This window comes from Terrapene carolina, unplaced genomic scaffold (assembly GCF_002925995.2).
Source record: "Terrapene carolina triunguis isolate 2854851 unplaced genomic scaffold, T_m_triunguis-2.0 Scaffold95, whole genome shotgun sequence".
Lineage (NCBI taxonomy): Eukaryota > Metazoa > Chordata > Testudines > Emydidae > Terrapene > Terrapene triunguis.
In genome coordinates, this window is record NW_020664446.1 from 22,536,754 (window position 1) to 22,554,446 (window position 17,693).

At 38.3% G+C, this 17,693-nt stretch overlaps 1 protein-coding gene across 1 annotated transcript in view; it reads left to right on the plus strand.

Moving 5' to 3' along the window:
- Positions 1-17,693, plus strand: part of DOCK1 (dedicator of cytokinesis 1) — a 530,692-nt gene that overhangs the window by 110,449 nt on the left and 402,550 nt on the right. The window contains exons 19-23 of the mRNA XM_026650862.1: positions 267-364; positions 3,938-4,027; positions 6,330-6,430; positions 7,755-7,889; positions 14,324-14,432. Of these exons, the coding sequence (XP_026506647.1) occupies positions 267-364; positions 3,938-4,027; positions 6,330-6,430; positions 7,755-7,889; positions 14,324-14,432 (533 nt within the window). The remainder of the gene's footprint in view (positions 1-266; positions 365-3,937; positions 4,028-6,329; positions 6,431-7,754; positions 7,890-14,323; positions 14,433-17,693) is intronic.

The following is a 17,693-nucleotide window of genomic DNA, read 5'->3' on the forward strand; positions in this document are numbered from 1 at the left end:
CAAAGGTATCCTTATCATAATTACTATTGATTTTGAATTTCTTAAGTTTCCATGGATGACATTCTCAGAGTAAATGCACTTGAAAGTAGGAATATAGTGGTACTAGATTTCAGCAATGCAGATATACAGTAATGAAATGTGTAAACAGCCAATAAAAATGACTAACTTGGAAGTGAAGTTTTTATTTATTATGAATATAGCCATGCTATGTGAATGAGAGCATAACCCCTGCAGCACATAATAATTTAACGTTTCCTCACTTCTAGTGGATCTCTTGGGGCTTTTGAAATGGCGATCTAACACAAACTTGCTGCAGCAGAATTTGAGACAGCTGATGAAAGTTGATGGTGGTGAAGTGGTTAAGGTAACAAACAAGTTAAATTTTTAAAATAAATTTGATATTTTAATTTTTGCGTCCCTCTATCTTAGGTATTTATATGGCCCCCATTAATATAGTATATGAGTGTCTCGCAATCTTTAATGTATGTGTCCTCACAACACCCCTGTAAAGTAAGGAACTACTTTTAAATACAGATGTGTAATGCACAGGTTTTTAAAATATAGATATTTTGAATACTGCAGTAAACTTGCTTTTATATGCACATTTAAATGCCAAAAGGGATTTTTATTTAAACAGTACAATCAAAACGTCTTGAAATTATTGCTGAGGGAGACTGCCTCAATCATTGTGAGGTAATAAAATGCATAGCAAAGGTTCAATTCTCTAAATAAATATTAAGTGCATTTTATTATGTTTGAATGTGGAGTGCAAGTATTACATTTCAGCAAGTGGTGCTAATATTTTTTTAATTATGTTTTCTGCTGAAGATGTAACTGGGCCAAATAATTTACATTTGCCAAGGCCATAAGGGCATTGAGTGATTGTAGAGACCAACATAAAGACAGGTTTATTTGTGGAAAACAGTAGGCTTAGACTTTATTGGATACATTGTACTAAATCGAATCCAATAATGTCAGCAGAAGTAATATATCAGGAGTTGATGAACCTTAAGGGCCTTTATGCTTCTGTTAACCAAATTAAAATTCAAATAAAGTAAAAAAGCACTAATGAATGCTTCATCTTAAGGAAACTTCGCACAGCTGAGACCACAGCCATTGTTCTTTACTGAATAAGGAAAAAATAGCCTCTTACATAGGACTTTGCAGAGTGGCCTTGTTTATTACATTTTTGGCTTATATTACTTGATAGCCATAGCTCAGTGCTGATGCTTACTGCCAACTAATGTTATCATGGGTAATTTTCATTGTTTTTCAAATTACCTTGGAGAGTATACAGCAGGCAAATACTTGCGTGCTCAGTGATTACAAAAAAATAACAGAATGTGACACAACTGAAAGTTAAAACAATATTTAGGTGAACCTCCCTTCCCCCTCCCACCACACTGCTGTTCCCCCACCTCTCCACACACACTTTTGTGGACAGTGCAGGTGAAATCTTAGCCTCACTGAAGTCCATCAAAAAGCTCCCATTATTAATAGGGACATGCATCAATTAAATTTTTGCCCATGACTGAAGAGTTCTTATTTGATATGCTGGTCTTTATCTTAGTTCTTTGTTTAAAAGACCATTGCCGACTGTTTCTAAAGTGTGAGAAAAATTTCTTAGTAGTTTAGTCTGTATAATATTGCATATTTATTATTCATTTCTAGTTTAACTGTTCCTTTTCCTTCCCCTCATTTGTTTTCCTTTAAACTACTTCCACTTTTCAATAACATAATTTCTAATAATGTCTACTTGTCAAGAATATTAAAATGTTCTGTTAATAAATGATTGATTCATAAATCTCCATCAAAATATCTTTACATACTGTACTAGTGTTCACACATCAATAGTGAACATACAAGAGACTTGTTTGACATTTGACTCTCATCCTACATCAGTAGTACCAGTAGAATGAATGCTGTCTTCTTTCAGTGGAGATTCTAATTGTAATGGAGTTTTCCATATATGAGATATAGACACAATAGTACAGAGCAGTAGTCCTTATTCATGACATCCCTCCCTGATTAAAGTGTCCTCCTGATAGTCTCCAAAGCACTGCCACAATCTGCAGCAAGATGCTATTAATAATTTGCTTGGGGTACGCCTACCCTCTATGGCCTGGACAGCCTGGAATCTTTCTAGCCATCACTGGAAGTCCTCATTGCATGTGTTCAAAACTGCTCATACAACATGAGTTCTACAAATGAAAGCAAATGTGTGTGATGCCCACATGTGCAAAAAACATCCAGTCATGGCACCTTTTCATCTCTGTTTTCTTTTTAATGGAGTTTAGCCATGCTATCAAACCATCATATGCTCGGGAAAACTATCACTCCCAGTGAAAAGTGAATGTTTAAATACATACCAGTGTGAACTGCCATGTTGTTTCCCCTAATTAAATGAATATGACTGCAAGACAGCCATTGTTCTACTAAAAATTAAAACATGAAGTCAAAAGCTGATTTCTGTCCCAAGCTGCGGGCCCATATGAAAATGATGTTGCAAGCTCTTCCTCTTCTATGCTGTTTACCTCCAAATTTTAGTAGCATCATATTGTGGTTACAGATTCCTGGGGATGGAAATTGGTGGCCAACAGAGGATTACAGTGGATACAAAATAAAAGTTAGCTTTTGATCATTAACAATGAGTCTCTTGTTGAGCATTGTTTAGTCTGCTGAACTGCACAAGAAGCTGCCTGAGTGTGATCTCATAAGCTCTTACATATCTTCATTGTTGTGGCAGATCCAATCCCAAAAGAGTCTACTCTACCCCTCTGGTTGATGGAAGATTCCCCCCTCCCCTCCCCGATAAAATCTCTTGACAAAACAAATAGCTTACTCCACCCCTAAACTGGAGTCTGGCTACAGGAGAAGATTGCCTACCTGTTTCAACGGAGACAAAAGGCATTTGCTGCATAAAGCTACATTTTCCCCCAAAATCTGAATCTGAGTGGTGATCCATTCACATGTTAATCTGCCTGGGAGGAGGAGTTGTTTTCTGTCCATCTAGTAACACAAATTGCCCAGACACAGACTTATTGGTTGGTAAAACTAAATGCATCGTGCAACCTGAAGAACTCCAACCCTATGTGTTATTAGCCTATGGTAGGAAGGAATATTAAATTATATGGTTATAGAGCACTTTTTCCCATTGTGCTTAAATCAAGTCCCCTTTGCTAATCTGCTTTTACTTTCATGTTGTGCAGATCAGGGTGTCCTGCCAACTGTCTAGTGAAGATTCTTCCTCAGTTACAGTGATAGAGGCCTGTAGGTTTTATTGGGGAGGGTGGGGTGGGGGGTGGGGGGGAGAAGAAGGTTGTGTGTGGTATTTCCCATGCCTGCATGTATGCTATTAGTTGACTGCTGTGGGCCTGTGAGTTCATGGAGCCATAAATAGCTATGTTGTATTTTCTGTTAATGTCAAGATAATTTCAAAGCATCTGAGTACTACTTGATTTATTTAGCATGAGTCTGACTTGCTTGTTTGTGTTTTGTACTGTGATACATGATCGTGTCTCAAAAATTGCATGATTTTTTTAACAGTATGTTAAGATTGAATCCTGAAACACTTTATTGGTATATTCACTATAAAAAGTAAAGGTTTCTGTTCAAGTACTCTGTGTGTGTGTGTGTGTGTGTGTGTTTGTGTGTGTGTGTGTGTAGGGGTGTGGAGGGGGGAGTGGGGTGAGGGTGGGGTGGGGGGTAGTAATGCATTTTCTGGCCAACTCTGATATATAAATACTAAATTTTGTAAACATTCACTGAAAAACAAAATGTGGAAAAAAATTCTTCTATTTTCCAACTAACTCTTTTATTTTTATATTCTTTATAATGTAAAAATAAAAATTAGTGTGTAGATCCATGTAAAATATCAATTTGGGAAATTTAATCTCAAATTTCCTGTAAAATATAGTGACTGAATATTTATCTGCAGTTCCTACAAGATACACTGGATGCACTTTTTAACATCATGATGGAGAATTCAGAGAGTGAGACGTTTGACACCCTAGTGTTTGATGCTTTGGTAAGTTGACTTGTTTGTGCATAGGTGTTTGGCTAAAATGTAAATTTTATTGATTTATAGACTTAATTATGGTATTTTTCATAAATAATATTCATCCGATCACCTGCAAATCACACCTTTTGAAATTTGTTTTATTTGAAGTGTTTTTTTTAAACTCCCAATAGGGCTTTAATTCAAAGGGGATGGAGGTTTCTGACACACTGCATCATAGTGATTGAGGGTTCTGACACACTGCGTCATAGTGATTGAAGACAAGTGTAAGGGGGGTGCTCTGCTGACAGTGTCAGGGCCAGAAGAAATGGCGGAGCATATAGTGGACCAGCTGCTGTGCTGGGACACTGGTAAAAGTATAAGAGTGGTGGTGGGGCAGAGAGAGAACCATTCCTGTGTTAGGAACAGAAAGTTGGTAAAGTAAATAGAATACAGTAACTCCTCACTGAAAGTCATCCTGGTTAACATTGTTTTGTTGTTACGTTGCTGATCAATTAGGGAACATGCTCATTTAAAGTTGCGCAATGCTCCCTTATAACATCGTTTGGCAGCCCCCTGCTTTGTCCATTGCTTGCAGAAAGAGCAGCCCTTTGCAGCTAGCTGGTGGGGGCTTGGAACCTGTGTGGACCTGCAGCCCCCCTATCAGCTCCCCGTTTCCCTAAGTTCCCTGTGTGGCAGCCACCCAGCAGGCTATCAATTGCTGGCAGTTCAGCTGTCCCTCCCCCCACTGCCATGTGCTGCTCCTGCCCTCTGCCTTGGAGCTGCTCCCATGAGTCTCCTGCTTGCTGTGCGGGGGGAGAGGACAGAAGGAGGGGGGCTAATATCAGGGTGCCCACTGCTCCGGCCACCCGCTTACCCTATTTCCATAGAGCAGGGGGGAGACATGACAGGGTTCAGGACGGAGGGAGCTTGCAGGCAGCAGCTGCTGTCTCAACTTGCTGATCTAAAAAGGCAATGTTCTTAGAGTGGGGCAGCATACTTAAAGGAACGAGGAATACTTGTGGCACCTTAGAGACTAACAAATTTATTTGGGCATAAGCTTTCGTGGGCTAAAACCCAGTTCATGGGATGCATGCAGTGGAAAATACAGTAGGAAGATATATATGCACAGAGAACATGAAAAAATGGGTATTGCCATACCAACTATAATGAGACTAATCAATTAAGGTGGGCTGTTATCAGCAGGAGAAATAAAACTTTTGTAGTGATAATCAGGATGGCCCATTTCCAGCAGTTGACAAGAAGGTGTGAGTAACAGTAGGGGAAAAATAACATGGGGAAATAGTTTTACTTTGTGTAATGACCCATCCATTCCCACTCTTTTTTCAAGCCTAATTTAATGGTATCCAGTTTGCAGATTAATTCCAATTCTGCAGTTTCTCGTTGGAGTCTGTTTTTGAATTTTTTTTGTTGGAGTATTAGGACCTAATCACATCAGCCACACCATCAGAGGCTCGTTCACCTGCACATCTACCAATGTGATATATGCCATCATGTGGCAGCAATGCCCCTCTGCCATGTACATTGGCCAAACTAGACAGTCTCTACGCAAAAGAATAAATGAACACAAATCAGACGTCAAGAATTATAACATTCAAAAACCAATCGGAGAACACCTCAACCTCCTTGGTCACTCAATTACAGACCTAAAAGTCGCAATTCTCCAACAAAAAAACTTGTGCATCTCTCTCTCTCTCTCTCTCACACACACACACACACACACACACACTGGGTGTGTGTCTCTGTCTTTGTCTGCCATGCTGTCTCCCCTCCCTCCATTCGTGCTGCCTTGTAGAGTGCGAGACTACATTAACAACAATGTGTTAACCCTTGAGGGCTCAGCCGAATACTAGTTCATCATTTAGCAGTAAAGCATTCCCTGGGAAATATCCCAGCCTCTGACTCCACCACCTCAACCAAGCTTCAGAACCTCATTGCTGTGTACAGTATTAAATTGTTTGTTTAAAACTTATACTGTGTATACATATATATAATATAGTCTTTTTTTCTGGTGAAAAAAATTTCCCTCGAACCTAACTCTCCCTCCCCCCCCAATTAACATTAATTCTTATGGGGAAATTGGATTCGCTTAACATCGTTTCGCTTGAAGTCGCATTTTTCAGGAACATAACTACAACGTTAAGCGAGGAGTTACTGTAGTAGGATTGTTGTTTTTAACTAAGGTCAGTCTGTGACGGTGTCCTGTATGTTACTAGTGTGGCTCGTTTGAAATGATTCAACTGGTTAGGTCCTGAGAATATAGAAATTCAAAGATTTTGTGTATAATGGAATAATTATACTAATTTAACAGGTATTTATCATTGGACTGATTGCTGACAGAAAATTTCAGCATTTTAATCCTGTCTTGGAAACCTACATTAAGAAACATTTCAGTGCTACTTTAGCCTACACGTAAGTTTTTAAAAATATTTTTCTAATGAAAAAATTGTTGTACAGTATATCTCCAGATGGTATTCACATTTTCTTTTGCATAATTTAAATAGGTGTTTGCCTATAAACACGAAGAAACATGGGGTTTTTGTTGTTTTTGAGTAGGAGATATTCCTCCTTTCCTTTTTCAAATCTGAATTAATAGTAACAGTACTGTCAATCCTGAGGCATGAAGCCCAGAGTTCCTCCTTTTAATGAGATGATGATTTGAACTATTTCAGACATGTTTATGGAGAAAGGTATCATAAATAAAACATGACAACTGCCAATTCTACTTGTGCAAGTAATAATAAATATTAAAAAATTTAAAATCCATCTTGCTTACAGTGTAAAATTGGTGTTCTGCTTATCTTCTATTATGTGTACACCATTGTCATCTTTAAGCAAAAACAAAACCTCTCAACTTTCTTTTGCTATTTGCTACTTCAGACTGTTCTTGTTGGATACAAAAACAGTAATCGATAGTTTTGCTTGGCAACTTTCTCTTCCTCAGAATGGAGTTTGATCTATGTGGGAAGAAAATGCGTGAAGTGTGTTCACTTAAGTGATAATAAGACAAAATTAGGTCTTCATTAGCTTCAGTAGGTTATATGTGTTTTAAAAATATCACTTATTGTATGTTTAAAATAAATCTGAAGATGGTAATTTTAAAACTGGGCGTTGTCTATATTCCAGTTTAAAAAGTGATTTCCAGTCAGGAAAAGCGAGGCTATAGAAGTGGTAATTTTGTTAGTCCGTAGAAACAAAATTTTAAAAATCCCAAAGTTGGAGACGAAGTCATTTTTTAATGTCAACTGTTACTGTCTATAATTTTGAAAAAGCAAGTTTTACAGGATCTATTTTGTCACTGCTCCAAAGTAAAGCCATATGCAAGGATACTAGATACAGCCCTGCAGGGGCTATTGATTTAGATAGTATAATTAAATTTAGAAATCTACTCACAAATATTTATGATAATTCTTTGCACTTGCATAGCGCCTTTCACCTGAACATCTCAAGATTCAAAGGACTTTGTAAATATTAAGCCGGCTAATTCTCCTATGAAATACATGATGCTGTGCTCATTTTGTCGGTAGGTAAAGTGTGCAACAGAGAGGTTAAGGGAATTCCCCAGAGTCACTGCTAGTCACTGGTAAGGACAAGAATTGAATGAAGAGTCCTTACTCTCACATAATAAAATGCTTTCATGTTATCTGCACTAGCTGTGGCTAATATTGTTAAATTCTTCAGGAAGCAAAATTCTTAATTGGAAAAAGTACAAGTAACCTGTATTATTTTTTAATAGAAAGCTGACTAAAGTTTTAAGAAATTACGTGGATAATGCTGAGAAACCTGGCGTAACTGATCAACTTTTTAAAGCCATGAAAGCTCTGGAATACATCTTCAAATTTATAGTACGGTCCAGAATATTGTTCAATCAGTAAGTATTAACAATTAAAAAAAAAACAGCCTTGGGCTTCATATTTTTTTCCTTTCTTAAATCTGATTTTTCTCTTTTTTATTTAAAAATTACAATTGACATTAGAGAAGTTTGTGATGAGTTCTGGCTTTTTTTGTATTTACTGTAAATGTTGTGCCTACTAGTAGACTGGTATGAAGCAAATCATTTTTCATAAGGGCACTGGCTGTTTAAACGTAAGAAGTACTATGCAGTAAATAGAATATTATTTATTTCTTCATAAAGCACTTGTTTACTTTGCACAAATTTGGCTTATCCCCAAAGTATAAGAAAATGTAACTTAGGCATTAGACAGAAGGAATAAGATTGAGGGTGCTAAGACCTTGTGAGGTTTTATGGTTTTATGGACACATTGTTACCGTTTATTTTATGGCCACACTGCTACTGGTTTTATAGCTTGTCCCTTGTCCCCTTAATCCCTTCCCAGCTACCAAACCCTAACTACACCTGTGATTAGTTCAGCATCCTTCTCTCAGCTGCCTTGCAAACGTAAACAGTGACTATATGTGGGTATATTTAAGCATGGACCTCACAGTGGGAGTGATACCTCAGTTTAGAAAGGGCACATAAGCGCTTCCATTGTTGCTCATAGCTTTCTGAATGTTGTAAGGGTCTGAAAACAGAAGGTTAGCTTGGGAAGGCAGCCTTAACTGTGGCAGTTACTTTTGCTGTAATTAGAGTATTTGATGTTGTAGTGAGGTGTAACAACTTTATTAGCATGGGTTTAGAACGGCTGTGTTACTTACAAGTGGCAAACTAATGAGTTATGCTGGTCATCCCAAACAATTCCAGTCGACCTTTTAAACCATACTATATTAGTATGAATTCTGCACGTGTTACCAGGAACACTATTTTAGAAATCTTTTGAGTGTCTTAAATGTATTCATATGTAAATTCTTTCATTCTCATGGGTAGGATTCTTCAGTTTTTAATCAATCTGTACAAACAGAGGGTAGAGAAAAGTGAAAACTAACAATCACCCCAGGTAGCACAGTGATATATAATAGTGGCATGGTTTTGTGATCCAATAGCTCGAAACGAATACTGTGTATGCCATTGGAAATCTGTGAAACTCTTATTGGCAATAGCATCAAGATAATAATTATCCAAATATTAATGCTACTAATGGGATGCAGCTCAATAACCATCACTGGTCCGGGACTGACTTTTGCTAGTTCCTCACCTCAGATTACTGTAACTTTTTCACCTGGTTGGAAGATATTCAACCTTTTGCAGGGAGGCAGAAGGAAACTTTTTTCTCTGGGCCACATCATTGAGGGTTGATTAAAATCAATGAATTTATAAAAAATTATAAAAAAAAAAATTAAAATAAATACATTGTCTTTTAAAAAAACCTATTTGAAATTATGGTAACCTTTGTTAAGGCCTCAACTTACTATAATCTTTTAAAATCATTTAAATAAAATAAAAAACAATAATATTCAAGTAGTATGTTTACTGCTGAAGTTTTAAAGAAAGTCAAACCAATGAACTGGGGGAAGTCACCGGCTAAGCACCTGGAACCAGAGTTTGTTGACATGCCACTCTGATAGCACTGTTTTTTTCTCCAGATGCAGAGAGAATTTTTTTCATTTCAGTTCAATGACTAGTTCATTCAAAGTTGAGAAATTGATTGATTGATTGATTGGGAGTTGGAAAAAGCAGAAAAGCTTGATTTCCTCTTTCAATCTATGAATAAAAATGAGATGTAAGGAGATGAGATCTACTTTTTCTAAAATCTTGAAGGAGATGGTGACCAGAAGCAATCAAGTCAATTCCCTAGCAATTAATATTCAATTTGTTTAAAGTGTTAACTTGTTTTGTATTAAAAACTAACTTTGATAAACTTTTCTTCTTGTGCATCTAGCACATTTAAGGTAGTTTTATTTAACTAATCAAAAACAAATTTAAAAAGGGGGACATTTTGCATCATCTCTTCCCTCCCTCCATGCAGGACTTGGAATGAGCATAAAGGAGGGAGCCACTGTGGATGACCATGGCCTCCTGCAGATACTGAGGGTATCTGTGAGGTTTGGGACTGGGTTTTTCTGCAGAGGGTAGCAAACCCTTCTCCCTCTCTTCCTCCAGCGGAATAATGTGGAGCTTCTTCATGAGAAAATCCTTGAGGAGATTTCTTTGCAAAAACTCCTGTGACTTTAATATGGGAGGGGAGAATTTCAGCCTTTCTAGCAGGCTGTTTTCCAGTTTGTTTAATTTTCTGTGACTTGAATAGGTAACTTTGTTGCCATGCCTGAAGTCAATATTCACCAATAAAGCTAAGTACAGTCATTTTCCAGCAAATTAAAAGTTATCATGGAATTGCATACACCAAATATACAAACCTATAAAATAAGCAAGTTTATTATGTGTTTGTCTTAACCTTTAATGTAACCCTTTTGATATTTCTTATAGGATGTAAAAAGGTTATTACAAGGGATTTATGTAGAGTTCTGAAGTTAACAATGTCACCAAGTTTTTTTTATAAATTAGGCAATGTAATTTCTTTCGATAATATTCTTGCTGTGAGATTTATAAGGTACTGACTGTCACTTATTCTGTTTCTGGTCTTACAAATCATTTTACAAGAAAAAAAATAATTATCTCTCACTGCAGATGAGATTTACAGAAAAAAATGATCCCTTGGTGTTTGCCGTTGGATTTCCTGGTGCTAAGCACTAATTCAAAAAGCATTAGCACTGGGAAATCACAAGTCTGAATGATAAGGGTTTAATCAGAGAAGCTACTAAATTGGAATGATACAACAATTAGTTCTCTGTTGTAAAACTGAAACCCTGGCTAATATGTGGTGATTATTTAGAACTATTAAAACTATGGCATAAGGGGCTGTCCTTAAAAGAAATGGTCTCAGTGCTAGTGTTTTAGTGTGAAACACTTAACAAGCAAGTAGTCTCTGTTCTAAAGAAAAAGCTTTTTAAAAAGGCGTTGTTATTACAAATAACTTTTTAAATAAATAATTTATTATTGAACATGCTGACTGTTTGGTACTGCATAACAAACACGCACACATGCCGTCCGTATGCCAAGCTTGCTATAATCTTATATAAACCCTGATTCAGCTGAAGTCATTGGGAGTTGCAGGTGCTCAGGACTTACTAAAGCACAATGATTTTTTTTTTCTTGTCTTAACTAGCTTCATGTATCTATAAAATGTCTTGATGGATACTGACTGTCAAGCTTTACAGTTCCTTTTATTGGGGGAACATTGCAATGTCTTAGTTTATTCCTAAAATATAATTTTAATATTCTGTTCTGCATGGCCTGCAATTCTAGTTAGGAAGCAAAATTCTCATAGCAAAACAGTGCAGTTTAATTCCTTTTTTTTTTTTCATTTACCCTAGTGTACTACTTTAATAGCTTTTTTTTTTTGTATTTATGGCTCCCAAGGAATATGCATTTTGTGCTAGAAATAATAGACATTAATTTTTAGTGTAAAGTAGCAAGAACATCCTATTCTTTTTCATGCACCACTTTTAAAAAAATAAATCCCTGTTCCTCATTTGGAATTTGTAATATAGATTCTCCATAGTGAGTTTTAAATAAATCTTATGTGATGTTTTCAAGTTTGAAGAAATCAGACTAAGGTTTAAATGTGTAAAATGCCTAACCTATAATGCTCCCATTGCCCTAGAAAAGCAGAACCGTATGCTGAAGTTAGAAGTCTCTCTTCTGACTCAGTTTAATCAACGGGTAAAGTAAGAGGATAATAAAAGGGAAGTGCACAAATATTGATAGGCAACAGGTTTAAAACAAACAAAAGGAAGTATTTCTTCACACAACGCACAGTCAACCTGTGGAACTCTTTGCCAGAGAATGTTGTTAAGGCCAAGACTATAACAGGGTTAAAAAAAAAAAACCTAGATAAGTTCATAGAGGATAGGTCCATCAATGGCTATTAACCAGGATGGGCAGGGATGGTGTCCCTAGCCTCTGTTTGCCAGAAGCTGGGAATGGGCGACAGGGGATGGGTCACTTGATGATTACATGTTCTGTTCATTCCCTCTGGAGCACCTGGCATTGTCCACTGTTGGAAGACAGGATACTGGGCTAGATGGACCTTTGATCTGAACCAGTATGACCGTTCTTATGATAGCAACTGTGACAGGTCGTGATAACATACAACAAAGGGGCACGTCAGCACTTGGTGTAAATAGAATGTAGCGAGATGGAGAAAGAGGTCAGAGACTAAATGTCTCAAATAGGCTCATAGCCAATCAAAAACTGAATATATAGTGCATGGGAAACATTTCTGGTGCTTCCCACACCCATTTTTATAAATACCACAATTTAGACTTGACAAGGATGTCATGGTTCTGTGGCCTTCTGTCTTCTATATACCATGCACTCTTAACTATCGTTTCCCTCTCTGGCATATATTAAACCTGTCTAGTCATACTTTCTTTAATTGAAGCTCGTTAAATGGGAAGAGCTCTCAGAAGTCTATTGACTGCATCCCTGCTAAATGTGAGATATGGATATTCTCACAGTACAAACCATATGTTTTAAGTTTCTACAGGAAATTTGTTCACGGTAATGGTGCTGTCCTTTTGTTAGACGTAGATAGAAGCATTCCTCATCTCACTCTTCCCCCTACAGTCTAGGCAAAGTCCATGTTGATTTAAAATAGAAAGGAGATTCTGGAATTGAGTCACTTTTTTGCCATATATAGAGATTGGACCAAATTCTCTAGCTGGGTTACATCCTTTTTACACCACTGAGGTGGCACAAAGGAGTTGTGATCTGGCCTCAAGCACCAACAGAGATCCTCTGGCATTGGAGGAACGCTCTGCTGATGTATCTGCTCTGCAGCGTGGCTCCTGTGAGTTAGTTCTGTTAAGCCTACAAATTTACCCTAGTTATATACTCATATATAAACAGTACATGGAAGTTCATAAACCATCACAAAAATCTATAATAACAAATGTTAATAAATACCAAAAAATTAAAACAAAAAATCCTGAATTAGTCCAAACCAAAAAGTCTACTAATATAACTCAAAAACTCGATTAAAGTCATGCTGAATAAATAAAAAGCAAGTCCAAAAATTAATAAACCAAAATTTAGTGTGTCAGATATTAAACCTAATTAATAGACAAAATAATAAGGGGATGGACTATTCCCGCATCACTTCCTTTTTAAGTCCTTAAAAAAACCCCCACCTTTTATAAAAAACGATGGGGGGCTATCGGAGCAAGCCTCATCATCATGGTTACCGCTCCCACCATCTCCTAAGACTCCAGACCTTCTTTTTCCTAATCCTGAAAAATGTCCTGACCAAACTGGGCCAAAAAAAAAAAGAGACCCAAATAACATATGTCAACTCCTGCTGAATCCCAAACACCACCTAAAATAAAATGAAATCAAACTTTATCAGCAGCACAACAGCTTCAGCCCATCTCAACTAGCTTCTTTTTTCCTCCAAAAAACAATTACTACCATCTTTAATACCATCTAAAAGACTGTTGACAATGAGTTCTAAAAAGAGTTCTAAAAACTCTCCAGTTAAAAAGAAAAGGAACCAGGAATGTTGTTAAAATAAATGCCTTATTTAATACTTTACGTGTCAAATATTGTAACTGTTTTTCTTTATCTTCAATAAAAAGGCTGTTTCATGGTGTGTTTGCCATAATACTAAGAAGGCTAAATTGTGTGTACAGCAAATCTTGTTTAACACTGTTGAGTTTTAGACAGTAACTGAGTTATGTTAACACCCTTAGCCTATATATTCCATGTCAATTAATACAAACTCCCCTCTTCTCACGCAGCAGGTTTGCTGGTGGTGGAAAGGGGGTTGCCACAGTAATTCTCCTTACATAGCGTCTATGAAGAACCTTACGACAGCAGCAGAATTTAAAGATGACTAGCACCACTTGTAAATTAGGTTGGGTGTGGTCCTGAGAATCAGGGAGCTGGAACTGGCTTCCTGGCATGCTCTTCCCACCTCCTTACTTACTCCTGTGCTGAGTGAAGGAGTGAATCTAGCGCATTATTTTGCAGCTATGTGGAGGTCGGTGATAATGAGATGGATTGATAGTATCTCAGGGACTTAGGTTTTAGTGTTAAATCTCCACCTATTTGATGTTTTACCAGGGGAAGCTTTAAATTAGTAATAATCCATTTTAGGTCTGTGACTTCAATGAATTTCCTTTTGGTTAACCATTCTGTGGAAAAACACTCCAGCTTGATTGATAAAAGTTGTGGAATTTAAGAACCCCTTTTATTTTAAATGTCGTGAGTAATACATGGCATTGTCAGTTGTCATTTGAACAAAAAATGACTGCTTTGGGAACAATTTCCATTGCTTTATACAATATTTCCGGGTTTTTTTTCCCTTGTGGTTTATGCTTATATTACACAAGCAATTATTTGTTTCTCAGACTTTATGAAAACAAAGGAGAAGCAGACTTCATGGAATCCTTGCTTCAGCTATTTAAGTCTATCAATGAGATGATGAGTGGGGTCTCTGATCAAACTGTGATGGTGAAGGTAGGTGTTTCAAAGAAAAATGTCTTGGCTTTGCATTTGTATAATATGATAGCATGACTTAAAGAATACATTTTCATTGAATTGAGAAGCAATAATTATGCAGTTGATACAGCATGAAATTGTATAGTGTGCCAGTTGTATTTTACTTTGAACATAGTTAATACTTAATTCATTCTAGTAAAAGGTTTGTCTAGCTGTATACTTAAACATATCTGATGTAGGTATGCAAGCCCCATCTTATACTAGTGCGGCACATATGCGCCAGGGGAAGGTGTAAGAATCCCACAGTTTGCAGATTTGGGATCATGTGCCCCTCATGTAGGTCTCATCCTGATCTCGAAAAGAGTACTTAATAAAATAACGTTGTTACATTGTGATGAACAGTGATGCTCAACGGAGGACAGTGTGCTGAATTTGCTACAGGTGATTTTGTTGCTGCTCTTTACCTCTTACTCATACGAGTGATGGGGCGCCAATGGGAAGATTCTGTGGTAGTTCGGAGGAGTGAGGTACAGAAAAAGGGTATCTAGGGCCCTGGAGCAGCATGGTGTTGCAGGAAGGTGGGGATTGCACATTGAGACCCACCAAGTGTTAAAGCTGTAGAGCAGGGGTCTCAAACTCAATTTACCTCAGGGCCAGTGCTAGTCCTCAAATCCTCCCAGAGGGCCAGTGTCACTCATGCCACCCAGACCCCGCCCCCCAAAAACTCCATCCCCCAAAAAACTCCGCCCCGCCCCACCTGCCTAAGGCTATTGGACGGAGTTTGGGTGGGGGGAGGCAGTCTGGGGTAGGGGATTGGGGTTCAGGCTCTGGGAGGGAGTTTGGGTGCAGAAGGGGGGGGGGGTTGGGCTCTGGGAGGGAGTTTGAGGGCTAGGGGGTGTGGGGATGTGGTGCAGGGTCTGGGGGGGAGTTTGGGGGCTGGGGTGTGTGGGGACTGGGTGCAGGCTCTGAGAGGGAGTTTGGGGGCGGGAGGGGGATGTGGGGACCGGGTGCAGACTCTGGGAGGGAGTTTGGGGGCGGAAGGGGTGTGTGGGGACCGGGTGCAGGCTCTGGGAGGGAGTTTGGGGGCGGGAGGAGGTATGTGGGGAGGGGTGGGGGGTGCAGGCTCTGGGAGGGAGTTTGGGGGTGGGAGGGGTGCGGCGCTTACCTTGGGCTCCAAGGCAGGGCAGGCCGGGGGGCCTCCGTGCGCAGAGTCCCATTGGCCGCAGGGACACTTGGGGCGGGGGCAGCCGCGCGGAGGCACAGCCCCGCCCCTGGGCCTCAGGGAGGGGCCAGCAGCCAGTGGAGTGAGTAGGCAGCTGCCGCTCAGCTCCACTGCGCTGCTGGGGCCCCCGAGGGGGGAGCGCCTGGGGGAGCAGGTGGGGCCAAGGGAGAGACCCCAAAACTGATGGAGCCCCACGGGCTGCATTGGAGTGGCTCGCGGGCCGGGAGTTTGAGACCCCTACTGTAGAGCCTCACGCTATATCTACACTGGCACTTTTGTCGGTAAAACTTTTGTCGGTCAGGGGTGTGAAAAGTGCCAGAGTGGACAGCTTTTTTGGTTTGACTTAACTAAAGGTAACTAATAAGAATGAGTGAAAATACTTTCTCCTAGGCACCAAATAATGTTAAGTGATGTAACCTTGATTTCCTGAGGTAGCATAATACAAATTATATTTAGCTGCAGGCACTTTGTTAATGCACATCAGAAATTGTTTTGCAATCCATTGCCTGAAAAAAGTTAATTTCTCTCCATATATTTTCTGTGGATCTGTGACAGGGAATTTTGAGGTTTCCTTTTGCACTTTCATGTTAGCTTCCTTTAATACTATGGTAAATTAAAAACTATGGTTCATCCCACAAGAAACATTTTCTTTAGTTTTAAGGTGGGAGACAGAAAATCTGAATGCTATAATTTTGAGCCACTGCATCATGTAGATGTCCTGGGTGGTAGTCTGTACAAATGCTGAGTAGGCCTGATCTTGCTAAACTTGTGGGTTTGACAGGATCACAGCCCAAGGTAATACTCATGTAGCTGTATTGTATTTTCTGTTGAATACATGGGAGATAGAAGTAACCTTGAAATCACATTATGAATAAATCTAGTAAAAGCAGCTTTACTACTTCATCATATAAATAGCTTTCATAATTGTACATGCTGGATGTTCAGTAACAATATACTCAATTTCTTGACTACACAACTAGAGATGCAGTTTCAAATGAATGATTTAGAAAACAGACACACATTAAATTGCGTGTTTTGTTCTATAGGATACCAAACTGGTTTCTGTTAATCTATACAGATTAAACTGTGTTTTTTCTCTTGTATTTATGCAAAATACACTTAGTTTGATGTTTCTGCAAATACTGTTTATTCAAAACAGTAAGTTGAATCACCTTTTTAAAACAGCTGCTTTGACAGGTATTTGGGTTTTTTGCTTCTGCTGTTCCTTGTTGGATAAATCTAAGACTGGATTGGAAATTGGGATTGTCTTCTGTTGTAAGATTTTGTTTTTGTTTACATAGAACTATCATTTTGTTTTTACAGTGGTTTGCTACTGACTCTTTTTTGACTCTTATTCTTAAGTCCCATTTTTGTAATTCCGAAAGGATGGTTCAGTCTTCGCAAGAGGCCTGCATTATGAGCAAAAATAAAATAAATAAATAAAGTCCCCATCTTTCATGTACTGCATTATTTAAAAGCTGTCAGAAGTGGTTTTAAACCACTTAGTGGGGATATTCCATCTCATTTTCTGTTTGCTCTAATATGGTAAAGAAGTGCTTGTGCATTATAGACATTGGCTTTGCGGTTTAATATTAGTCTAATATCGAGAGGCAGAAGGGTGCCACGATGCAACATAATTCTCTAACATTTATGTATCCTTTATTGTAGCTTTATGCTAATATGCTAGAATATTAGTTTTTTAAATTCTGGGGTTTCAGCATAACATTTTCATAGTGGAATGTCCTCTATGTCTCGTACATTCCCCAAATCTGGAAACATAAATAAGCACTCTAGACTTGTCAAAATCATGGAAATGAAGTGACTTGTTTACAAACAATTCATGATAAATCCGCTGAGTAGAGCAACATTTCATCATATTATTTTTAAGAAAAAAAGATAATTATTGCACTTATACAAATACAAAACATGCTTCAGTTCTACTATATTGTTAACGTTTTTTATTCCACACCTTGTTACATTTGGTGATCTAGTATGTTGAAAAGGTCATTTACCAAGGTGGTCTAGATTGCTTTGGGGACTGGTGATAGAATATATAC